Source organism: Ischnura elegans, chromosome 6, assembly GCF_921293095.1.
Source record: "Ischnura elegans chromosome 6, ioIscEleg1.1, whole genome shotgun sequence".
NCBI classification, from domain to species: Eukaryota; Metazoa; Arthropoda; class Insecta; order Odonata; family Coenagrionidae; genus Ischnura; species Ischnura elegans.
Window position 1 is genome coordinate 15,987,038 of NC_060251.1, and position 27,304 is coordinate 16,014,341.

At 40.4% G+C, this 27,304-nt stretch overlaps 2 protein-coding genes across 2 annotated transcripts in view; one reads left to right on the top strand and one right to left on the bottom strand.

Annotated features, from left to right (window-relative positions):
• The window catches only part of LOC124160142 (calcium uniporter protein, mitochondrial), an 807,757-nt gene that overhangs the window by 631,771 nt on the left and 148,682 nt on the right, over nucleotides 1-27,304 (top strand). The window lies entirely within an intron of this gene.
• LOC124160141 overlaps nucleotides 9,690-27,304 on the bottom strand; it is a 101,265-nt gene continuing 83,650 nt past the window's right edge. The window contains exons 2-5 of the mRNA XM_046535898.1: nucleotides 22,333-22,571; nucleotides 16,448-16,651; nucleotides 13,547-13,923; nucleotides 9,690-12,152 (exon numbers count right to left, since the gene is read on the bottom strand). Coding sequence (XP_046391854.1) covers nucleotides 11,384-12,152; nucleotides 13,547-13,923; nucleotides 16,448-16,651; nucleotides 22,333-22,458 — 1,476 coding nt within the window. The 5' untranslated portion in view covers nucleotides 22,459-22,571 and the 3' untranslated portion in view covers nucleotides 9,690-11,383. The remainder of the gene's footprint in view (nucleotides 12,153-13,546; nucleotides 13,924-16,447; nucleotides 16,652-22,332; nucleotides 22,572-27,304) is intronic.

A 27,304-nucleotide genomic window follows, 5' to 3' on the forward strand; every position in this document is an offset into this window, starting at 1 on the left:
GTGTATTTTATTGTTCCTAGAAATTGCTAGTCTAATTTTCATAAAGTATGCTGACTTGCTTCCGTGGCTTTGAGCGTGACCTCTTACCCTCTTGTGGATAAAAATGTTCTTGCAGTAGGTAGCCATTAATCATATATATAATTGCTTCTATTGGGGTTTAGAAGGTAATATCCCACATTAAGGCATTTCCTAGTCCTGCACTGGGCAATTCAGTCCTGAGTTATTGCTCGTTTTAATGATTTCCTGTACCTGCGGTAGATCCCTCCATTTCGTACGGCGCAGTACATCGTAGTTTCTAACATCTACTCCGGCCCGTCTGCAACGAATTTGAAATTCGAATGGTGTGCCCTTGTTGTTTTTCGCCGCATGCTGATCAAACAAATGCTCTGCCTTTATGAGCGGTATAAATGCACTTTCCTCAACTATTTAATGAATGAATCTCTCGTCTATAAAGGCTAAATAGTGTAGGGAATTAATTCCTAGACTACATGAAGCCTCATGGCAGTTAGAGATCGCATTCTTAATTTCTCCCAGGTTGTGGTCTCAGTTTCAGGAAATTCATATATATGCAAATGTCGCTCTCTTGCTGGATTGGCGGAGGCAAGGGATGCTTACGGCAATTTGAAATGGTCCTCGTGTGAGCCCATGTGCCAGGAAGTTGACGTAATTACTCCCCGGGATTGAATTTCGAGCGGAGCAAACAATTTGAAATGGAATATTTAAAAGAGGCATGGTTATTCATTCTCTTGATTTGCTCCCGTTTTGAATCTCGTTGGCCTTGTTTTGGTGATAGCCATAGTGATGAATGTTGCTTGCAGACATCTCCCTCTGTTTACTCATCAATTTTCCTCCTGATTGCTTAAGCATATTTTTCGATGGAAACCTACCTTAATTGGTAGCATACTTTTATAATGTTTGCTGCGCTTAGTTTCTTCTTTCATTTATTTATTCCCATGCCACCATAAACGGCTCACATAAGCCTTTTACATCAGGGTTTTTAATAAAATAACATTTACACAAGCACGAGCACTCATGCCTGGGTATGGGGCAACACCGTGGCGGGAGTGGAACCCGCGATCTCTTGTTCGGCAAGCGAGGACTTTACCACGCCGCCGCTGCGTGGTGGCTGGATTAATATCATTACTTCTCCTTATAATTCCCTTTTAATACCGATTGATAATGGGGTAGTTTCCTTCATCAAAGAAATCGAAAGGCATTGATTGCGATTCGTTACCCACCATTAGTGTATTCATAATACATATACACATTATTTGGTTTTAGAATTCCCAGTTTAGACGAATGTCAATGGTGAGTTTTATCCTCATTTGAAAAAGGCCAGATTGGCGCCCATGCGATGCCACTCCAAGTGACATCACAGGGACCTAGTTTCTGTATGAGTAGATAGTAGTTTTACATTGTCTGAGATTACCAATGCATGCATGAGGCACAGACTTCAGGGAAACATCTCTTAATAATCACCTATTAAAACTGGCTAAGGTCGGAAAGTTTTCTTCGTTTGATAAGGTATTAATAATCCTTATTTAAGCCAAGCGCTGCCATCTAGCAGGGTACTCTGTTACCTGCAATCATCCTGCGTCGTATTAGCGCTCAAAGCCTCGCCCCAAGGTCACCTCACGTGCGGCAGCGAGAATCAGAACGACGTCACACGGAGTTTTTCCAGCATTAATACTTAGCCGTTGCGTTTTCGCGCGCTTGAAAATGTTCACTTTTCATTTAATCGCGAAAAAAAGATATCGTCATTTAAAAATCTAAAAGCGTGAAATACGTACTCCAGGAGAAATGAGTAGTAATCTTTAGATTTAGGCAATAAATAAATAATAGGAAACCACCCTATTACGTAGCTTGTTCTCTTATTTACGTCATTTATTTATTTTTTTTGGAAATTTTGATGAGTTATTTTATATACTTGGTTAAGCTTTTTTCTTCTATGAATTCCGTGAAATCTCTCATTAGTCACCTATTAATGTATCCATTGATATTTCTGTGATACTTTTTATGACCATACTTGATGGTGCAATTTAATAGGATTGCCTTTTCATATTTTGTGTCGACGTACATAGACGTGGTAAAATTATTGGGATACATTAACTTTGATTCTTTTTTGATTACTGCTGAATTTTTGTTTTACTTTAACAATTTTCCACGCTATATCTGCACATTAGGGCGGATCGGAAAAATCGATTTTTTTCAAATCCAACTGGCCCAATGAAAAAAAGTTGTGGGACCGATCAAAAATAAGGCCTGAAAAATTTGAGACCTCTAGGTGAACCCCTGACCCTCGCTCAAATGCAATTTAGGGGGGGAGGGTCGAAATTCGAAAAATATAGTATGTAATGGTCATTCCCAATAGATTTTGCCGAGTTACTGCCCTTTAGGTCAAACATTTCGTGCATTTTGACGTATCTGCCACCGTTTAGCCACAAAATGTCTAATTTGAGCCCGCGTCCGCGAAGAAAATATTCCAACGCCCACGCAGCGTCGCGGATACAAGAGCCGCAGGCCGATCCCTTCCCCTCCCCGCCTGCTTCTCCCCCTCCCACGCCTCCAATACAGCACAATTCATCCCGCGCATGCTGCTAGGAGGTCGTTTATCTTTGATAATATAAATCGGAAGATGGTAGAAGGTAATAAAGGAAGCGTAGTGAGACGACTTGTCCCTTATTAGGCGCCTCGTCGGCGTTAAACAAATCGATGTTACCAACTTTTAGAGAAGTGATGAAATATTTTTATATCCGAGAACACAGGAAAGGAGCCTACGGTCTATGAAAAGTCCTCTCGAGTGGCTATAAAGGTGTGCGAACTATAGTGACGCTTCCTTTCCATTATGTGTGTGACTAAATGGATATAGCGGTATAACAGGAAGTACTAAAACTTACGGAAAATGCGAATAGACCAATAGTAGGGTTTTTTGAAGTACAAAACTCAAGCACTTTTGAAGGAACATTTAAAATTATGCGATATTTTTGCGTGTAAGTGCAAGAAGGAGCATAATAATGAGGAAGTATATTGAGAGACCAGCGGACGAAACTAAAGATGATGGCTGCTGGATTGAGTCCTAAAGACACTCGAAAACTGAGGGAAAAAAGGGAATCGTCGGAAAGCTTTGAGTCGACATCGTCAATTCTTGTATGGGAAAATAGTATGAAAAATTCTCTTCATCAATTCATCCGAAGAAAATTAAACTGAAGAGAAATCATCCGATTTTTATCTCTACGTTCCTCATTAAATAAACATTCAGGACTAAACTCAAACTGGAACTTCTACGGGGAAAATGCGTCAGCCAAATTTGATAGAGGTATATGCAAGAACCAAGAAACAGCAATAATCGTCCCTGCAACTTTAGCTGACGCAAAAATCATAACTTCGTAAGATACAAGGTAGTGTACCAGAATTACTTACGTACACGGAAAAAGATGCTAATTATTGTGAATACGAAAAGAGAGGTATCAAATGGCTACAGTTTGATGGAATGAAAGACATAGTCTTGTCTGATGAGAAAGGGCAAGAGGACTTATCAATCCAAGTTTAGGCAGGAATATGTCGTGCTAGTTGAGGAAACAGAGGCCCACTTTTGGAGTTTGCCTCCCCCGTCGGAGGATTAGCAAAAGTAATAAAAACTGCGATTCTAGATTCCTTTCCGAGTGAAAAGTAGATGCACAAAATTAAAAAGGATTTGAATATGATGGTACCGAGTGAATTCCGCCTAAAAAGAAGGCATCATCCCTCTGCTACAAGCATAATTCCAACATCCCTTGCTGTGTGAGTAAACTCTTCTCGGGATTCCCACCGGGTTAATTTTTCCATAATGGCAAACCCCTCTAGCTCCGACTCGGGGCTCATCATCAGGGATAAATTTGGTTGAATTCCGAGACGAGTTTACCCGCATCATTCGCCGGGAAAGCATCGAATCATATTTCATCCCTTACAGAGGTCTATTTGCTAATTGCACTAAGTTGACTTAGATTTGCGACATAAACATTAGGAGGGCAATCTAGAGACCGAATTTGCATTGTTGCAAGAATGCGTTTGGCGGCCAATCCGAGATTTTTTTTAACAGCTGGATTTTAATATCGACTTTAAGGACTACCCGCTGATGACATATTAAAGAGAGACCACAGTACCTGCAGCTATATCTGACCTTAGTGCTGAGGATTTAAAAAAATCTATTGATGAAATTGAAAATTTGAAGTTAAATATTTCTTTTTATTATACATACGGATGAGAGATTCGTGGAGAAATTCACCAAAACTTTGATGACAACATCGAAAGACGAGGAATGACACTGACATAAGAAATACAGATTGGAAAACAGATAATTGAGTAATTCTTTCGTGATTGTTCCTCCACAGACGATGCAGAAACATTAGATATTAGTTACACTAACGAAGAAAGACGCACTTGGTTTGAATTTTGGTGCATTTGGTGCGTGAGACAGGTGAGCGGGGAGGGGACGCGAGCGGTCTTCGCCAAAAATCCATTTAGTCACATCTGTCGGACAATGCCGATATTGAAGCGCATATCCAAAGTTCGCACACCTTTATAGCCACTCGAGAGGACTTTTCATAGACCGTAGGCTCCTTTCCTGTGTTCTCGGATATAAAAATATTTCATCACTTCTCTAAAAGTTGGTAACATCGATTTGTTTAACGCCGACGAGGCGCCTAATAAGGGACAAGTCGTCTAACTACGCTTCCTTTATTACCTTCTACCATCTTCCGATTTATATTATCAAAGATAAACGACCTCCTAGCAGCATGCGCGGGATGAATTGTGCTGTATTGGAGGCGTGGGAGGGGGAGAAGCAGGCGGGGAGGGGAAGGGATCGGCCTGCGGCTCTTGTATCCGCGACGCTGCGTGGGCGTTGGAATATTTTCTTCGCGGACGCGGGCTCAAATTAGACATTTTGTGGCTAAACGGTGGCAGATACGTCAAAATGCACGAAATGTTTGACCTAAAGGGCAGTAACTCGGCAAAATCTATTGGGAATGACCATTACATACTATATTTTTCGAATTTCGACCCTCCCCCCCTAAATTGCATTTGAGCGAGGGTCAGGGGTTCACCTAGAGGTCTCAAATTTTTCAGGCCTTATTTTTGATCGGTCCCACAACTTTTTTTCATTGGGCCAGTTGGATTTGAAAAAAATCGATTTTTCCGATCCGCCCTACTGCACATGCGTTTTGAATGATTGGTTCTTGGTCAGGTAATGAGGTGCTGCTTCAATTATTCATGAAACGCATTCCCAACTAACGTGTTTATCTTGGTTACAGCTTATGGTATCGGATGGTTAAGGCTGAAATGGAATAGTTCTTAGAATTTTATTCCTTTATTGTACAAACATAAACACCATGTGACCATCAGTGATGGTGTAGCGCCGGTTTGTAGCACTTATTCGTACAAATATTGCGTTATCTTTGGACTATTATTTAATTCTACTGTACACATTATACAGGGTGTCCCATTTATCTTGACCACCCGAAATAACTTTTTGTCCAGATGCAAATTCAAAAATGTATCAAGCAAATGTTCATTATCCGTCAGGGGGACATTAATGAGCATGATTGCCTTCCTTGTAGCTTTGTTATTTACAAAGATATGAACAGCGGTATGCCTTTTTTTAAATGGCACCCTATGTTTTTTATTCGGCAATTCATTTCCTCTCCTAAAGACTTTTTCAAAAATGTGGCACAGTGGACCATTAACAAAAACAGAACGTTATGAAAACATAAGAAACTCCTCCACATACTGGAGTTAGCAGTAAGCACATGACAAGCAAGTCAAAACATTACACAATCACTTTGAGCCCGGGACCACAACCGCGTCCACGTCTAGGGTGCCATTTAAAAAAGACATACCACTGTTCATATCTTTGTAAATAACAAAGTTACAAGGAAGGCAATCATGCTTACGAACATTTGCTTGACACATTTTTGAATTTGCTGCTGGACAAAAAGTTATTTCGGGTGGTCAAGATAAATGGGACACCCTGTATAATTGCATGAAAAAAGTATATTATTTCAATGGACAATATAAACCGTACTCTGTACATTTATTCACATTCTAATATTTAGTCATATGTACTATATAACCGTAAATTAACCTTGACCCTAGCAGGAAGTTGGGTGGGCCTACATGGAAACATTTTTCATATCATGCTTTGACTTCTAGTTGTCATATTCTCTTAGATTAATTCATGTGTAAAATATACACCGATGATAATATTGCCATTCTGTCAATGCACTCAAGCTTTTCCTGAATTTATGGCTCATTTATTTAGTTTATTAATGTTGCAATGTACTGCATCAATATGTATGGCTACTTATTATCTTGTTGAATGAAATTAACCCAGTAATAGCTGAATAGTCAATTGAATATTAGTGTTTTTGCTTTCAATGGTAAAATATGGTAAATATTCGTTATGTAACGAATTTCTCATTACTTCCTCTTTCACTGTTTCGTAAATTTCGAGAATACCCCGTAATATGGAGCATAAAAATTATTATAGAAACTGGTCTTTAGAAAATCAATGGTTGAAGGGGAGTGATAAAGACTTCCAAATAGTTCGCGTAAGAAACTGCTGGAAGATGTTATTACATTCAACGTGATATTATTAGGGTGAATTCTTCTCAAGCTAAAATTAGGAAAACGAATGACTCAGAAGAAAGCGCTTTCAATCTAGCTATAATAAGGTGGGGGTTATCACAGGTAGTTCTTTTTTCCTCAAACATGGTAATATGATCCTGCTATCAAGAAAGTAAAATTTGTATGTTTTCAGTTAACTACCTGAGGCATTCTGACTCTTTAAGTTGGTATTGATTTGATTGATATAATCAGGTCAATGGTTTGGTGTTTCATTTGGCCAATTTTTATTTGTTTTGGATACAATCAGGTTAATGGTTTGCAAATCCATTCGTTTGATAAGATCTTGTTTGGCAGCATTTAATGAATCATATCTTCGAATACCGAGCTAAATTTTATGCACCCATTGCCACATCATTAGTTTCAATGACATTTTCATTTCATGAAATCGCATTCCTCAATTGTGTTTGTCGTTTCCTCCTGGAGAATACTGCTACATTTTAGAGCTCGCACAACTGATGGTCAGTGTTCACCTGTTTGGGTTGAAATATGAAACGAAGAGAACCTTATCTCGGAACTCTCACCTGAATATCCGTTTTCCTCTCGCCCTGTTGTTTAGTGGGTCTATTTTTGAATCGCCGTGGAAGCACAGGCTGGTATTATCGCGAGCCGTTGGGCTCTCTCCTTTCCAGTCTCGTCTCATACTATCACGCGACGGCCACCTTGCTGGCCTTTTTGGGAATCCAATAATTTTCTCACCTACGCATAGAATCCTTCTCTGGTGAGAAGCTTATCATATTCATCGTGAGAGCAACCATATTTGCTCGATTTCCCTCTGACTTATGGTAGACCATAGAATTACAACGGGTCCAACTATACTTAGCTTCTGCATATGACGAGCTGCATTGAATTTGAATCGATTCGACTTGATTTTTGCTTGGCAAGCAGAGATTAAACTGTATTTTGATCGATGTTCGATCAAATTTAATTTCAGATCAAATGTTTTTTTGTAAAAAGGCATGTACTTCTTGCAGTTTTTAGTCGTCATTATTTTCATATGTTCTTCCATTGCTATTATTCATATTTTTGCCAAGAAACAGTGTTTTTCCTTAATTATGTGTTTTTTGTATTTAAATTTACGATTTAAATTTACATTTTCCTTTGATCTTAAGCCACATTGTCTAAAGTAGCTGTTGACTTCCCGCCACAGTTCTGCGTAGGCTTTTCTACACGAAGAGGATTTTATTACATATTATTTGAAGCCTTAACTGAGGCTTTTATTGATTTCTTTACCATCGATAATTGCGTAGCTTTCGTCAATAAGAATAAAAGAAAAAGATAAACAATTGCTTAAAGTTCAACGCTTGATATGATTGAGCGAATTTTAAGGGGTTTTATCATTATAACTGGCAGATAGTCATGAGTTGCTTTCGTTACGATCGTCACGATATTTTTTTCGAATTATATCTATGTCCAAGTCACGGAAAATGAGTTCCTTTGCTTGAACTATCTTTTCACAGCTTTTTTCCTCTCAAGTTCGGGTTAGTCAGATCGTATGTGGTGGATTTTTGAGTTTGGTTCGAAAAAGTTGCCAAATGACTCCGTTAGAATTGCTTGATCCATGATTACACCCATGACACTCATTTACTTACAAATACTACTGACTAATCCAAGCATTTGAACCTCTTCCGTGCCCTCAATCTTGAATTGACTTCCTCCTCGCGTCTACAGATAGCGGAATTTCCTGATTAGAATTGCATGCTTGTTACTATATCGCTCCCTCGCTGACTATACTAATATTCCTGCATACTTTGCATGCATTGCGAATAGAAGATAACCTGTACGTTTAAAGGTGACACCTTTCAGACTATATGGTATGTCCGTGAGCTTTGGTAATGAAAGTTTAACATTGTTTTCCTTTGAACTTGTTTTGCACTTGTAAGGTCATCGCTTTATTGGGGCAATTACTAGCTGTTGTAAATTGGCTGAAATGAATTCTCAATACCGCCAATCTCTTACTTTTTTATTTCCTATGTGATCTCCATTGCTACCGCACCTTTTCACTGCTTTGTACATGCACTCTTATTCTTAATCGAAGCTGTTTTGTAAAATTCTTAAGGTAAATTTAAAGCAAGGTAAAAGTTTTTCAATCCAGTCCCATGAGAATTGCTTGGGAACTGTTCCGTTCATAAATTAAAAAAAACACTCCGTCAGGTCAGGTTGCTACGTATAATTACGCGGCGAATATTATCCGTGCATTGAGGTTTAATATCCGCGTTTGTTTATTTCAAAGGACGGCAGTTCTACTTTAGAACCGAAGCTTGGTGAAATTCTTTGTCCTTTACGTGGAAAACTTCGAAAAAAATGAAACTGAATTTAAGATTGCTACAGAAAAAATCGTACCTCATTTGGACTGTATTTCCTTAAGTATATCTATTTGGACAGTTCTTCATGCAATAAATGTCGTGTCTTTCAAATATTCTCTTACCAAAACGTGACGCGGTGGAATACACCGGTAGCCCCCTCTCTCCCCCTTTCTACATCTTATTTGCGGCCTTGCAAGGTACTAGTGTCATGTTACGTCCGCAGTCCTTTCAATTGTGTCGTGTATTTGATAGTAATCTCTTATTTTGGGCTTAAAATATTATTTTACCCGTTTATATGTGCAGAACCAAAAATCAACCCTTTCTTAATATATTTAACGCCTTCTTGCCTAATTTTCAAATAATCATCCTACTATAGGAAATATATATTCAACTGTGACTAGAGATAAGTTAATTGTACAGAACGATTAATGACTGAAGTACTGACTTTTTAAGACGATAGGCTACAAGGACAATATAAAAGGATGAAGCGGATTGCCCTATAATGCATTTTGGCATCGATGTAGGCATTTTGCCTATAAAACTGATGTCGCTATAGTGAAAATTAAATGGCTGATTCAATGCTGTAATCGATTCTATAATCTCCGTAAATTTCCACTTGATGTTATTTTTCATTGCAGTTTTTTTTAGGATTCATAATGTTATCTTCTCACAGTTTCATTCTTCCATAGTGATCAATGTGTTTTTCTTTAAGGACAGAAGAAATAACGGAATTCATAGTTTTTTATTTTGTAGCATATATTTGACAGAGACAGTATTATGTACAAATATTCTTGATTCCTTAACTGAAGTTGTAATCTTATTCTGGTATTTCGTGGCGCATGCTTTTGTGACACCAAAATTGTGGTAACTTCTTAATCATACGTACACACATCAGTTCCCCAAGCTCGCAGTTGGAGGTTCACACTGTTACCGGTTAAGACTTAGATAATATTAGTATTTCACTTTTAGAACTACATTAGAATATACAAAACCACTATTACGTTTTAAGGAGTTAATTCATTGTTAACGAGTCTAAGTGAACAAGGATTCCTAGGATTTCCTAGTTAGGCATTAACTGAATATTAATCATTTCGGGGCAAATTTATTTATACTTTACAGACATAATATATTTTTAAACCTTCCGCTCTAATAGTATCACTCATTGTTGCTTATATAAGGTAGCTTAAAGGTATTGTTCCTCCATAAGATACTATTTTTTTACTAAATTAATTTCAATACAATAAAAATGCTTTTAAAATTTACCATTGGTAATAATGAGCACCAGTTTTTTCATATTTGGGATTCACACTATTCATAATCAAGATTAATATTTTCTAAAGCTACTTTTGGTTTTGGTTTTCTCATTTCTCTTCTCTCGCGGGCTAAAATAAAACATTGAAGCACCACCGCTTTGTTTTCCTCTTTAGTGTTATTCTTCTGTTATTTTCACTATCATTCTCATTAACGTCTATTCTCTCATTCCTATCCGTACACGCCTTTGAAGAAACGATAATTTACGCATTTTTATCACTCTTTGTTCTCTCAATCATCGTTGATGCGTCTGTTCCTTGCCGTCATTCACAACGTATTATGTTCACTATCTATCATATTCCGATGAATTTCTTTCAGTTTTGCCCACACATATGGCACTTATCTTTTTTTCTTCCCTTGTCTCAGGAGTCGTTTTCTATTATGACGTCACCTTGGAGATGGATAACTCCTCGGAGACTAGAATAGCATCCACCGTTGCTCCGGCAACTCCCTCGTTCCCTGACAGCGGATATCGCTGCCTCTTTTCCTTCCCAGCAATAGCACAAATAAACCGTCGGAGGCTCATATAGTATCCAACGGTGCTCAGATAGCTCTCTCCTTGCCCAAGCAGCTCACATTCCTGTTTTCCTCGTCGTCCATTATGGCTCAAATAACTCTTCGCAGGGTTTTTCTTCTTGACGCTTCCGCCGCGCTGAATTGCGGTTCTCTCCATTGTTTTCGGTTTAGCTCTTAGAATACATAAACTACAAATTATGTTATTTATTTTATATGTGGGTTAGCTGAGTCGAAGTTGATTTCAGATGACGTTTCGCCTATGCTCGCCATATCTTCAGATCGGGTCTGAGAACTTCGACGCAGCTAACCCTAAAACAATGGAGATAAATCCTCTGAGGCTCATGAAGCATACACCGGTGCTCGGGTGGCACCCTCATTACCGACAGCAGATATTCCTGCCTTTTTTTCCAACCCTATGATAGCACAAACAAACCCTCAGAGGTTCATATAGTATCCAACGGTGATCAGATAGCTCTTCCCTTGCCCTAATAGCACACATCCCTGCCTTCCTCGGTGTCCATTATAGCTCGAATCTCTCCTCAGAGGCTCATATAGCATACACCGATGCTCAGATGTCTCTTATCTTCGCCCTAATAGCATAATTTCCCGCCCTCCCTCGCCTTCCCCGGCCTGAAGTCGAACACGACCGAGCACTGCCCGCTCCACAGGGGCCTCTGCAAGCCACCTTCTCCCTTGGCCATCGCGGATACCACTTTGGCGGGCGGGGACGGCGTCCTCGGAGGCGACGCTGGAGGCAGCGGGGGCGTGGGGGCGGCGGAAGGCGTGGGAGTGGACTCTGCGCTCCCGTAAGAGCTGTCCCTCCCGCCTCCGACCGTGTCCTCCTCGTCATTATCCTGCGGAGGGGGCCAGTCTCCCGGAAGCACTTTAGTCCACTTGCTGCTCCCTCTCTGCACCTCTGCCGCCCTCTGCCTGCATATCTCCTCCATGATGGCCAGAGTGGGGTCCGCCGGACCCCCTTGCTTGACCACCCTGCCTCCGAAGTAGGTGACGCTGCTCCCGCGGGCCCGAATCCGCTCGAGGGTCGAAGCCGAGACCCTCACTTCGCCGACCTCCTCGGTGTTGGTCATCGCTGTCCTTGTTAACCCATCTCCATTCTGGGCTTGCGATGCGTTGGATGGTGGCTTTTTCCTCCCGATAGTGGAGATGCCGTTCCAGTAAATTGTTTGCACGCCGTCCCTAGGCAGGGTGGAGCTCCACCTCTTTTCTTGCTTCTGGTCTTGGTCGCTGTTGCTCTCCTTGTCCTTCCTTTGTATTGTTGCCTTGGCCCCTCCGCCCCTGAGAGGCATTGTGCTGGACTTGTGGTTCAGTTGGGTCATCGAGCCGCCGAAGGAGGGCGTCCTGAAACGGGAAATCATGGTCAAACTCATGCTTTTAATGGAGGAAACAAGGTTTTGATTTGGAAGTTCGTCGAACGAGGCGTCCTAAGTAGTTGTTAGGGGAAGTTACTCGTGAATTTTCCGCATAGTCTTGGTCCCGAAAAGTTTTTGAGAATTATGTGCAAATTCCATTTAGGACGAGTTTAAAGTATATCGGGACTAGCCGCGGTGGTAACTTCTACGGGAGTCACCCGCAATGCACAATCGTGCGAAAGATCCACCGAGAAAAGATCATCCGCCTTGACCAGGATCTCCATTGAGGACAATTTCTTATGAACGTCACAGAGCAATTAAGCCATTTTTTCGTAAATCGCATCATGTGCGACTTTTTGCTGTTGGTTCTGCAGAAAAATAATAGATGACATTGAGTGCGCGTTACTATTTTCTGTAAAAAATCGAATTCTGCGAACCTAATTCAACAGATGCTTCGCATGGAGCATATTTGTGCTCGAAATCGAGGCTTGGACGTTAATAGCAGCAGAGAAGCCTAGATTGGAAGAGTTTGAATTGTGGTGCTACCGAAGAATGATGGAGACAAAATGGATCGACCATGTAGGCAATGAGGAAGTGCTAAGGCGAGTGGGAGAAAAGAGACGTCTTCCAAAAACGTGAAGGAGAAGACAGGAAAACTTTGTTGGCCTCACAAAAACAATTTTAGAAGGACAAGGGGAAGAGAAGAAGGGTTACGAGTGGTCCCGAGTGAGTTACATAGAACTGGTTATAAAGGATGTGAAAGAGAAGAAATACGTCGCTATGAAAAGTCTAAAGGCCGTTTTACACTGGGCACGGAATTGCGCAGGTTAGAGCTGCATTAATTTCTAAAATGGCGTGGAATTGCGCGAATGCATGAACGAAATTAGAACAGGGGCTATTTTTCCGTATCGTATCCACGCATTCTCGCATGTGTTCTAGCAATTCACCGCTTTAAACGACGCAATTTTGATTGCGCCTTCGCACGTACGTCAGATTGCGCAATTCCATGTACAGTGTAAAACGGCCTTTAAAGGATAGAGGAATAGAGAGCTGCGTCAAACCAATCTTTAAGGCCGCTATACACGGTGAACGATCATGCGAATGATCATGCTGAGTGATCACGTGATCATTCGCAGGATCATGCGAGCAAAATAGAACATATCCTAATTTTCACTGAATGATCATGCGCATGAAGGTTCATTCGCGAATTGTTCCGTTATACACGGTGAATGATCATGCGCATGATCATGCTCAATGATCATGCGAATGAAATCATTCGCCGTGTATAGCACCCTTTAGATTGTGGATGACGAATGTTTCATTAAGAGTTCAATTGAAATCTATCCCTATTTTTTCTGTGAAGCGGCCTTAAGATGTGCGTACCTGTATGGAATAGTTGGCGGTTTGGTGTTCAGTGCGCCGTTGAGGGTCCGTCGCCTGGCGGCCACTGTCCCCGCCAACGCCGCCTTCTGTCCCACTGCTCCTTCCCGCTCCTCGCCCTTCGCGGCCATCATCGGCAGTGACTCGATGCGTTCCTTGAGCGCCTTGACCCTGTCCACGCCCACGGGGATGTCCTCGGGCCTTAGCTCCTTGTTGCGCGGGGGCGTGTGGGGGCAGTAGTAGAAGTGCGTCGGGGGCAGGAGGGGGCGCTGGCCCCAACCCCAAAGCGACCTCCGACCCCCGGCCTCCCCACCGACCCCCTCGCTTCCATCCCCTTGTTGAAGGGATGGGGTTGATTTGCTCCGGCGGAACAGTCCTCCCTTCAGAAAAGCAAAAAATAGGCATCAACACAATCAGTATGAACTATGTGATATATGTGTTGATGGAGACTTCCGCGGAGTGGTGCAGTAGGCGAAGCTAGGCTTTCGGGTTGTCTTCCGCGTCGATTTTTATTATTGACGACAATTTGTTGATGCAAACCTGAAAACCCTTGCTGCAACGCCAGCGAAACTGCTGTCGCGAAGATGAATGGACGCGGAGGACAACTCGGAAGCAAAGCTGCGCCTTATGTGATTTATGGTTGTAAAAGCGTGGGTTTCTGATAAAATGGTTGTGAAAATATTTTTTATTCACTCTAATTTTCAGTGGATTATTATACACAGTCCTTCCAAATTATAAGAGGGAATTCCCTTCCGGGGATTCCTCTTACAAAGGAATTACCTTCCCCGGAATGTATGAGAAAAGGGCTGGAAAATTCATTTAAATGTCCCCCTATATACATTTTCCTGGACAAGTTCCCGGCTCTTGTGAAGGATATGAGTTTTTTCCGGTGAATGACCTGAAATAAAATCATCTCAGAATTTCAACCGGGTGAGTTTCTTCATGTTGTACCCCGACGTTTCGTTAGGAGACTTTCCCACTTTCTTCAGGACTGATGATCAATCAAACTATTCGGACAAGTCTCCCACGACAACTAAGTCTCCCAAGAAAACGTTGTACTTCGACATGCAGAAACTAACCCCGTTGGAAACCCGAGGAAAATTGATTCCCGGCCCCGTCTTCGGTATTCGTTCGGACGGGTGAAATAAAATGAAAACTTAATGCGATTCCGCGGAATTGTTTATAAACCGACTAGCGAGGCCCTCAGAATGAATCATCGAGGCTACGTTCGTGGTGATGATAGAAAAGAGAGATTATTGCGAATCGAAGAGAAGGTCTGACAGGTTTAACAGTGATTCGTTTAAACCAGCATTTAGTGGAAAAATATTTTTTAAAGTATTTCTCTTTCCGTTACTTATGTCTTAGTCTTACTTGTTAGTTGTATTAATGTAATATACATGTAATTACTTGTATGTCTTCAATAATTTTATTACTGATTCATAAAATCTATGGTATGAGTATGAGATTGGGCCTTCTATATATTTTGCTGTTCGGAAAGTATTTAATTGATGTACATTGCATGAATGATTATTTCATCATTTTCGTTATCGATTAACTACGTTGTCTGATGTTTATTTTTTATAATTTCAGGTGAGCCTTTGTTTGCTGTTAATCATTCTTGCGTGAGGGACTGATCGTAAATCGTGAGTATCCTTAGACTCATACTGGGCGACGAACTTCAAGTCTCTCTTCAGCAGGAAAGCATGTAGGTATCGGGATTCCTTCGCCAGTGAATATTTGAAGAGAACAACGAGAATCATGCATAAATTATCTTTTTAATCTACGACACGACCAAAAGAATTTTTTGATACGATCGTTATGTTAGAGTTTAAAAAAAAGGCGTGTGAAGAGTTTGATGTGGAGTGTAGCGTTTTACGCTGCGGAAACATGGACTCGAAAGAAGAAGGACGAGAGAAGTTGTTTCTAAATAATTTTACGTACAGCTTATATCACGTGTACGTAAAATATTTTGGTTAAATACACTCTTCTACATTTACATAATACCCCGCTAGCCGCCTAAATGGAATTATGTCTAATGACCACTCTCGAGAAGGTGTTTAGCGAAATAATATGTTAAATCTGCATGGTTTACTTCTATATTTTGCTCTGTGATTTCAATAAGACATCAATTCAAGCATCGATTGATTGCAAGTGGCCATAGGGATGTGGCTGGAGGTATAATTTTCTTGTTGGCCTGAGCCATTGTAAGTTAACCCGTGACGTGCGATCTGAGAGACCGCTGCGTTTCCAAAATTACGAATATTTTCAAAATTGCTATTTCAAAATATCTATAATCCTAGTGTGCGTCATGATAAGGACATAGCACTCTTAAAATTTAACGTTCCTATTATTTATTTCTGAAAATTCGCAACTGAATTTTAGTAGCGGTCTGTGAGACCTCATGTCACTAAATTGGAAAAACCAATAAACGTAATGCTGGTGAAAATAATTCAAAAAGTTGTTAGAAACAAATTCCTTGTGATTTTTCATTAATAACAATAGTAATTAATAATTTGTAAGAAAGAATTATGAGTTGTATATAGTGGATAATTAAGTACTTAGTTAAAAAAAGTACTAGGATAATAACAACTCAAGTGTTTGTGTGTCTGTTTTTCGATCCTGTTTCAAATAACAATTTTTACTGAAAAAGTTGGCTCGCATTGGGAATGTATAATATTAATTATAAGTTTTATAATAGTTGAGAAGTCAAAGAAACATTAAAAGAAGCAATAAAAATGACTTAGCAACGTTTTACGAATTTTTGTTTTATTGCGGTCTCCAAGACCGCACGTCACTGGTAGTGTAACAAGAATTGCACGTCACTGTTTAAGGGTTAAGTTGTTGTGAATGCGGCTACAGGGTTACAATCTCACGAATAGAAATGAATGTGCGTTTCTGACTCACCTGTGCGTTCACCCGATGCTGTGCGATGCCTCCCCCAGAGTTTGGCCTCGGCCTGTGAGTGGCTTCAATGAGTATCGGGGGGGCGCCGGGGGTCTCCATTGCGGCGCCGATGTCTTCGGAAGGGCCGTTGGTGGACGACGAGGTGGAATTTGTGGGCGAGAGGAGGAGGGGAGAGGTGCGGGGGAGGGAGGCTGAGGAAGCCGTCTGGTGGTGGTGATCCGAACCGAAGAGGAATGCCACGCGGGGTTGCGTATCCAAACATGCGAGAAAAGAGAGGACAACGAAAATGAATCACAGTATAAGTATGATCATTTGAATGAGTGAGCATCTGAATCAAGATTTACCCACAGATAAAATTATATTTATTGCCTACATATGATCGATTACATTGGTTAAACCTTAGGGAAATAAGTTAAAAGTATGTATTTTTTTCCATTATACAGTGGATATTTAAGGAATATTTTCTCACCATGGCGGTAGGGACTCTATTCTCTCTACACTCTGGGACACTATTGGAGTGCCCCAGAGTCGATAACGGTTGAATGGATAGAAGTGTCTTCATTTTTACGTGCGAGGGGCAATTGATCCCTGATTCCGGCTCAACGAAAATATCCCGGCACGATTGGTTCTATTTAAGCATTGGTTAAAGCGGCGGTCAGAATCCTCCACCGATGTTGTCTGAATTAAGAGTGGTTATTTTCGGTCGTACAAACAAAAGCTTTTTCTAATAATATTGTGCTGAATTGAAGGGCTTGGTTATTTTATGAATATTGACGGAGGTAACTCGGCCATTTGCTCCCCTATTCAAAAAATCAGGGGAATAAATCTCTCGTGAGACTTGTCACTTGCATTCAAAAATATTTTCATCAGGTGATTTGACTTTAAAAAATGGACCTACCAGTTTGTAGGTAAACTTTTTAAAATATATTTTTCTATTAGGAGACAGTCCGAGGTCCTTGGTCCTCGATATTGTCCGGGAATCAATTTTTTAAATATAAAACGTATTTAAGCATGCTGTACTGCCTATATTTAACAAGGCAGCAACAATTGATTTGTAGGAGAAGCTGTAATCTCGTTTAATCCTAAAATTTATCTGTGAAAATTCGCTATTTACATTGTTCAATCATGCTTGCGCTTAGAATATTTAATCAGCAAAACGTAATATGCTGTAAAATCCCCGGTTTTTTTAGTATAGTTTGTTTTTTGTATGAATTCCAAATTTTAAAAGAGGGGTAAAGTTTAGTGATCGCGAACGCTATGTACGCATTACAACGTTTCTTTCCCATTTCCTGAAGTGAAATTGTAAATCTTAGTAGTCATTTACAGAATTAAGTACTTACTGATTGTTTCTTGTGTCCTATATTTGCTAGTTCAGGATTATTTTGGAATAATTCGACAATTGTTCATTTAATAATATCTTTAGCATTCTATATCCCCTTCAGATGCCTGGAAAACCATACTGACTTTTTTTTTCTTCCAAATCTTTACCTTATTCAAAGCATGTTCTAAATGTGAAATAATGTGCTCTTATTCTGAGAGATTCCGTCGTAAGTGATGGCACGTTGCCATATCTTGTTTTGTACTTTTTCCTATTGATTAAGATATTTTATTATCTTCATTCGTTTACAGATCGGGATGAATACGAAATCCCTTTTGGTTAACATCATTTCCTTGAGCTCTCCCGTCGTACTTATAATAATAACTTTTCGTGATATTTTTGTGCATTTCAGCGGTTTATTATGTTTGTTTTATTGAATTGAGGTTGGTGGAGACCGGAAGTTGATTCGGCTGTTTCTAAATTTTAACATTGAATAGAAACTAATAACATTAATGCCGCATCGTAGTATTTTAATTAAAATATACTTTTCTCAGTAGACTTTAATTTTGGCTTTTAAAGGGCAGTCGTTATGCGGGAGGTTGATAAGTTTAAGCATGTTTATATTCCGAAAGTTTTGAATATAACTCTACGGTGCTCATCCAAAATGCATCGCTGTTACACACAGCAATTGCATCCATCATGTATGCATCCTTTTCCGATTTCTCGCGTTCTGTTAATTAAGTTCAAGCCCCGCGCCAGTATTACGCGTGATGATTGGAAAACTTCTCATCCCTAATAACAATCGGACTTCTGCAGATACAAAACGCGACCGTAAAATTGAATTCCTCTGCCAACGATGCACCTTTTGACCCGCAATTTGTATTTCTAGTGTATGAACCAGTGGGTCATACTGCGCGAAATCTCTCGTGGGATATTTCATAACCTTTAATCAGTGCAATTATTTAAAAAAATGGCATGACCATGTGAGACTCAAATACCTATAGTATCGTGGTTTTTCCGAAAAAAGGTTGTATAATTGTAGCACTGTCTCCGTGAACAAATTCATCAGTATACAAAACAATGACCCATGGAAAAAATTATATGGGCCGCCTGCGAGCCGCTGGTTCCCACTAACCGTTCTAATCGTTTTGGCGATTGAATACTGTGAAAATACTGAACAAGATTTTCTCTTAGGTCATATGTGTATCGGGGTATATATAGGCCGTATCAAACAGCCGCAGGAGCCTCCATACCATTGATCAACCTATTTCATTCTAGAGATCATTTCATATGAGTCTAGAAATGTGTGCCTACATTCGGAGCAGGAAAAGTGTGCCCGTCTGACACTTTTCTTACCCTTCTGCGTTACCTGGGAATAAATTTGACTTTCCCGCAACTTCTTTTCTGCCGAGATTATTTTGAACTCTGTTTTATTTCCCTGGAGGAAAGAGAACGCAAAATTTTCGGACCTGTGTGTGCCGTGCTTCACCCTTTATAACTTTTACTTTTTCGGAGTAAATTTTAATGAAAATCGACCATCTCGTCGTGGGCAATGTTCATGGTGGGCTGGAAGGGTGAGGGCGAACTTCACTAACTTCGGGGCAACTCAATTAGCGGAATGAAATTAGAAAGTCTGCAGATGTTTTCGGGTCGAAGCCGATGGTGGCGCCTTCTTACATAAGGGGTGACATAATGGCTCGCTTTGTTCTCAAGGAAACATTATTCCAGATGTGAAACATTCAGTAGGAGCTTGAAACCGCGTTCGCATTACTTGAACAACGTTTTGACCTCCGTCGTGCGGCATGCCATCTGGCGGAATTGCCATGAATCATCGGTGTGTTGTTTTTGGGTATGCATTGTGAAGGGAAGGGGGTAATTTTAAAGGGTAGGATGCTTGTTCCTATAATAGAGGTTCATTATGGTGCACATTTCCCTGATTTAACTTTCTATGTAAACAAGCGGTACATCGGTTTCTTACGAATTAAGCTGAGAACCGCTAGAGGAGGAGGGTTTTCCACATGTAGGCCATAGAGGGGTAAATATGTGGGAAAGTACAATTGTTTAATTATTCACTCTGTCTAGATTCAGCAATGCCTGCCTTGATCCTCTTCCCCGCTAACCTTATATTCTTCCATCTTACACGGTTTTTTTATTCCCCATCTGTGCGTAGTAGTCGCTCCATACAAAGCTGTTTTACCCGAATATTCTCAACAAGTTCCCCCTCTGCACCCTCTATGCCTTGCACCGCCTCGTGTCTATCCCCCTCTGTCTATTTTATCTTGTAATATGAAGGTATTGGGAATAGTCATTGAAATATGTATTGCATAAATGTAGCACACCAACTAAAATGGAAATTTTATAGAAATAGCTAAGAAGCGACGACAAAATACATCGCCGTGGCGGAGCTCCAATCTCAGGACTCTACGATGGAAGTTGACGACACTAACCACTTTACCACCACACCTTGAGGCTAGGAAATCGCATAGTTTTTAAATTATGTTAAGCGTACCGCATGAAAAATAGTGATTAATTACAGCCAAACTAAGGCGCATTGAAATTAAAATGAAATCACTACGAATTCCGACAAGCGTTCGGCATTCCGAATGCCATAAAAAAATAAGACGTTGGAAAATGCCAAGCAAGGCTCGTGGTCTCCCCTTGTAAGTGTATGTATGTATGTATCTCCTTGAATTACGTACGTGTAATTTACGTTTTATTATATCCGTATTTTTATTCCACTTAGCCAAGCAAAATTGTGCACACGGCCCAAGAGAATAGAAATATCTCTTGTTTGTGGTAAATAATCAAGATCAGTAAGAATCTCCGGCAGAAATGATGGCAATCAGGGTCCGATGTCTCGTTGCGTTGGAGTGGCGTCGCGATGGGAGGATCCGCGGCGGATGGCAGGAGACGACTTGCGTCGTGGGATCGTGTTTGCTTCGCCCAAATAGCAAGTGGTCGTGTTCCCTTTGAAGGTGTGTGTCGGGTCCCTGCAAGCCCAGACAAGCAAGTGAAGTAACCGCCTTACGGTCGCAGACTCAATAGGGGAGGCAGTAGTGCAGTTTACCATCGTAATGGCACACCGGCTGGGCACAAGAATTAAATGCTATTCACTATGTTAAAGAAATACTTTTGAGGAAGGAAACTTAATTCATGTGGACTTATTATGGACGTATTACTACTTGTCCGGATGTACATCAAGATCAAAGATGTCTACTTATTATTACCATCTGAGTACAAAAGGGCGGTAAATCTTCATATTTTTTTCTAAAAAAATGTAATAAAATTGGCTTTTTAGTTATCCTACAATTGAAGAAATATTTTCTTAATTCAAAGTTGGTAATTATAATCATTTGTTTCGTAAAATATATTATTTTTGCTAATTTTCGTACTCGTTCTTTTTACCGCTTTTTAAACAATTGGGATGAGTTAAAGATAATCATATAATTGAGGACATGAATGTAGTATAGTATCTAATTCGGACTTGCAAGTACACGCATGATGGGCAAATTGCATCATTTGTGGAATCCTATTCATATATTTCGAATGCCTTGGGTATGGTGAAGGGTCATTGTCTTAATGCCGATTTCAAAAAGGAAATTCAAATGTGTGGAGAGGTTCAGGCCTAGATGAATTATAATAAGTTCTACCTTAAGTAGTGTCTGTGATGCCGATATAGTAAAATATTTAAAATTATGCATTCTATTAATTTTTTTTTAAATCTCTCTATAAATTGCCTGGAACGAGTCGTACCCTAACCAATCTTGAGATGATGCACAAAGGGTAAGGAAAAAAGAATTTGCTGTGCCACAAAATAAAATATATATTTGCGACCGGTTTTGATACGCCGTATCGAAACCGGTTTCGATACGGCGTATCAAAACCGGTCGCAAATATATATTTTATGTTGTGGAACAGCGAAGTCTTTTTTCTTATCCTTTGTGAATCATGAAGGAGTTCCACCATGTTACGCCACCCACCATCGTATCCATCCTGAGATACTGCTCTGAAAAAAAGTGTAAAGGCTACTTATGAATTCGAAAAAAATATTATAGTCCCGCTAAAATATTTGTGCCGATATGATTGGCATTAAGGTTCTAAGTCCTCATGCAAATTTAAATTGGGATAATCAATGCGTTAGGAAGAGAAACAGGCCGGGATGATTCGAAAGATGAAGAGTTGGAATAGGCAGGGGCGCAGCTAAGAATTAAGGCTAGGGGGGGGTGTTTAGGCGCAACTAATACTATGGGGTGTGGGGGTATTGCATACCCGCCAGGGTAAATGGTAGTTGCGGGGGCCATCCTTCAGAAAATTTTAAGATTAATGGCTCAAAATGATTAGTTTTACCGCTTTAAGAGAGATATTTGATTAATCCAAACACTATTCTATAAGTAATACTAATCCAGTAAGTAAAATGGATTAAACTTAAAATTTCTCTGAGATCTGGGGGGGGGGGTTTATCCCACAAACCCCCCCCCCCCCATCTCGCTGCGCCACTGGGAACAGGATAGTATCAGGTGTCGGCGTGAAACTTCTGAGTTGTCTCAATAGCATACTATGTACTCACGCATGAGATGGAGGTGGAGGCGTTGGAGAGTGCGGAAGGGGGCCTCTCTGCGTCCTGCCGGCCCTGGTTTTGCCGCCCCTCGCCCTCCCGGCCTCCCCCATTCACCCGCTGCTGCGACTCCTCCATTGATTGTAGCGCGGGGTTGCCGAACCTTCCGGGCGCTGGGCCGATGAGTGGCGCCGCGTCGCGGACGACGCCGGAAGCCTCTCCTCACGACTTCCTGATGGCTCTGCAGTGGGCTAAGCGAAAGAGGAGAGCCAATGTTATTTTCGGCGCCATCAAAGAGGTCGGTGCGAAGAACGAAGTGTGCATCATTTTAATAAAGAAATCAAAATCAAAGTATAAGTAAATTCAACCGATTCATGCGCGCCGTAGTGGAAGTTCGACTCATTTAAATAAAGGGTAGTTGCACATCTCCACGATAATTTGCTGTGGAAAACTTTAACAATCTCTTACTTTAATAAGCATTTGTAAGTGTACTTCTCCGAAAACCACCAAAAATGCTTCCCGAAATATATTTTCTTGGAATTGTATTTGAATACCAACAACTTTACACGGGCTCTTGTGGAAGTACTTTTACAAATACAAGAAATTTTGATCAATGCTGGAATATATGTACATTTTGAAAAAAAATATTTTTTTTGCGTTATAACATGCAAATTGTAATATTTATGATACATATATTAAGATGCACATAAAGCTGACTGGAGGTAGTTTGGTTATATGGCTGATTTTGGAATTTACTCGGATAATCGTTATTTTAAAGTGAAGGGGATTTATTTCCCGTGGAAACGAATTAAAAATTAAACCTCGAAAACCTAGAGTTACCCTTGAATTTTATGTTCTGAATTTATGGTTATAGTGAACTCAGAGAACGTCTGGAAGTGAAAGGTTTGATCGAGTTCATTTGGTGAAGTGAAGTGTTTGAATAATGGTAAAATGTAAATACCAACATGACAGTTTTTTTATTTCACGTGCCGCTGGGGAGTGCTCTTGTAAGTTCAGAGACATTCCCATCTGGATTGGGTTTTTATCCAGAGTGGTGGTTGTGTGTCATTTTCTCTCCCATCTCAATCAAAGGATATATCGCCACCTACCTGTATAGCAGTGGCGCAGCCAGTGGCGTAGCCAGGAATTTCGTTCGGGGGGGGTCCAAAAGCAGGGGAGAAATTTTCCGAAAAAACAGGGTACTAAGTAGAGGGTTTTAAACTAATTTTAACAGTTTTCATAATTGAAAAAACCTCATTTGATAAAGAAATATTTGGTGAATTCTCGATTTTTCAATACTTTTTTCATTTTATGAAAGATAATAATTGTGCTTTTATATTTCCGGGGGGGTTCGGACCCCCTAAACGAGCATTTTATCATTTATAGAGTAATGGCTCCAGTGATATGTTTTAAGGGATCAAAATAGTGATCGCTAGACCCATCATATTATTAATCACACGGTTTTAAACTAGTTTAGCACTTTTCATAATCGAAAAAACTTAATTTGTTAAAGAAAAATTTTGTAAATTCAAGATTTTTCAATATTTTTTTCTTTGATGAAGGAATGTAATTGTGTTTTTATATTTCGGGGGGAGAAGGGGTCCTGACCCCCCCCCCCCCCCTGTCAACCCCACTGACCTAAATCCTGAGTCACGCTATCTTTTTTCCGTCCTGTGCGAGCGATAGCTCCAATTATTGCGGAAAATTGATCCTTTCAGGCAATCATTTTTCGCGATGGTTTCGTAGATGGGAATCCCATCCCTTTTTCCATCTCTCGATGCGCTCCTTGACTCCGTCTCTGAAGCCATCGCTAGTAGCGTCTTTCAGCCAATCAGGGCGTTCGACCCCTAACAGCGATTCTAATTCCGCGCTTGGATTTTAACTGAATGACATTTGTGGGTGAATGAGAGAAGTGAAGGAAAAATCGATGAAAAAAAGGACGGTGGGAAAGACCGTGTGATTTATAAAATGATGGGTCTAGCGATCAATATTTCGAACCCTGAAAACCTATCACTGGACCTATTACTCTATGGGACTGATAAAATGCTCGTGTCATTCAGAAGTCAACGAAGTTTTCGAAGGGACAACAATGAAGCAACTGCTAACTATCCACTTGATCCTCCCGGATGGAATAGCGAATTCAACTCGGTATTGCATTTCTAATATGAGATACTATGACGGTACGATTACAAATGATTATTCTGGCGGCTTAATCGCTCACTATCACCCCCGTTGGAAATAAAGAAATAAAACTTTTTAAGGTTCACTATTATTTTATTATGGGCACGACCCGGGTTTCGTAACTTGGCCACATCATCCATGTAACGATGTAACCAAGTTACGAAACCCGGGTCGTGCCCATAATTAAATCATAGTGAACCTTACAAAGTTTTATTTATTTGTTTCCGATATGGTGAGGTTTCACAAAGTAAAGCCTGAAGTTATCACTAATATCACCCCCGTTTCTTTCCCTTAACACTCACAAATACTTCAAAACCCCCATTTCGCGAATCTAGAGGGTTTAAGCTTTCGCGAAAACTTTAAAAACAATACCCAAACACTAAGCGGAGAGTTTTGCAGAGAGAGATTTGCACCGCGTGTTTATATCTTTGTAGATTCGGAAAATGATGGGTCGAGGTCGAGTGATCACTCATTTTGTCCCTGAAAACCTATCGCTTTAACTATCGCTGTGAAGGGATGGAAAAAATGATGGTGCGATTCGGGCTTTAGTTTTTTTGTGTGTGTGTGCCATCATCGTCCGGGGAACTGGGGGACGTCAGCGCCTCGTATTTCTCTGGGTCTGAATGTTCCGTGTGTGCGTCGCTTTATATTGGTGGCTCCCGAGTGGCGGTAGTCCGTCCAAACGCTTCACGCTTGCTGGGTGCCAGGAAGTTAAAGCGCTCGTCCAAAAGTGTTCGAATGTCGTCTGTTTTGAAAGCGGACGGGCTTCAATGAAATTGAATTACTGTCGCGGTCCAGCAGAGTGTGGCGAAGGTAATACTTTAACCCGCTGTTTTAGGATCGAGAAGTACAAAAAAAACGGCGGACGAAGAGAATGTCTCGATGAGATTACCGCGAGAGGTGAGGTGCTGTGAGGTAAAGGATTCGATCGCATGATAGCCTATGAAGCTACTTGTATGGCAGATCACCCTTAAGGAAATGAGAATTTCCCCTTCCGACTTAGTAGAGGGTGTCCGGTTTCAGGGAAAACCGGGAGAATCTGGAAGCATTAGTGAACTTTTAATCCCTGTAATTATGCATGAATTATTTATGAATTTTCGCTCCGAGCTGGAATTTCTTAATCATTTACTTCAAATTCGTAAAGTTTGCAGGTTCAACACCAAAGTAAAGTAAAAAGGTAAAGGTTTGTAAGTTCAACGCCACTTTTCTTTTTATTATGACGGATAAGCTGAGGAGCCAAGTGAAGCATTCATTAATCAAGTGTAAAATTCCTATTACGAAATGCAAGTCTTTAAATTAGGAGCTTCAAATAATAATAAATATTATATAATTTAAAAAGTACAAAATTAATTTAGGGTGTTTTAAAATTCTTATGTATCGCATTAATCACGTAAGGTTGACCTGTAATTTTGTAAAATTTCCCTTGAACACCTGGAATAATGAATCAATTTTTTTGCTTTGATTGGCTGGAAACCCTGGGTAAAGTATTCAATCGCTCGGTAGTCTACGAATCAAATTGTATCTCAGATCATCCTTCAAAAATCATATCCCCTTATGACTTAATGCAGGTAGCGCAAGTAATTCTTCATTCCAAGTAACTGTTAGGTTTTCGGATTAGTGTGGTGGCTTTTGTTAACTTCCTATTCTGCATGCACGGGTTCAAATCCCAGCATTGGAGGAGATAATCACAGGAACTATATTAAAGTGCTGTTTGAAGGGCATTTTAAGTACAACAATCCGATATTTTCGGCATAAATTTCGCGCAAATAAATTTGTTGGGAAGCATATAATGGAATTATACCATGCTTAATTCAACTAAACCTTCATATATTTCTATCTTGCTATTCCATTTGCTTTATATACCTTTTGAATTTTGGATCGGGTTCTCAAGCTGTTTGCATCATCAGAGTTCCTCAATAAAACCTTTTTTTACGTGTGGATTCCGGAGCGTGGTAGCCCAGAGGGTAGAGCGCTCGGCCACTAACCAAAGGGTCGCGAGCTCAAATCCCTTGTGACACATTTGGACACCCTACTCAAAAACCCCAATTATCCTGAACGTGAGAATGCACACTGTGGTTGTCCTGGGTGAGCTCTACCCCCACCCATGCAAACCAACCTACGGGTCGAATCACTGAGAAGGAGTAAGGATAATACAAATGACATCAGTGTTTAACGACCACTTACTCTCAAGGTACTGCTGCTGCTAACAATACTTTCAGGGGTTACCTGGTGAAATTGCTTCAAATTAAATAAAATAACTTGGTGAATGTCACTTATTTAATTTCGCTTTGGCGGTTTCGTCACGAAGCGACATCATCGGGCGTATGTGCAGGAAACACCAACACTTAATGACACTTAAGTAAGTCGGTGGGGACGGAAGGATAATGGCAGGAGGTGGGGGAAAATAATGGTCAATGTGGAAGGGTTTTCCCTAATGATGCGCTTTGAATGTCTCTTCCCTACACGCAATCTCCCCCCACCTCCTATAGCTATCCTTCCTCCTCCACTGACTTAGTGTATTAAGACTTGTTATTTTCTTTATCTACACCGGATGATGTCGCAACGCGATAAAACTTCCGTTTGAAATTAAATATGTGATTTTTACAAATTTATTTTATATGACATTCATAGTACTCGTAATGCGTGTGGGATGAACATTAATTGTTAACATTCGTTATTCCGTTTACCTTTATAATCTAGTTATTCCATTTTCTCAGGATACCATTTTGAATTATCAAAAGTATCCTACTGATTAAGGTTGGTTTCCGTGGAGTATGCGAGAAGTATTCTGGATGTTCATGGA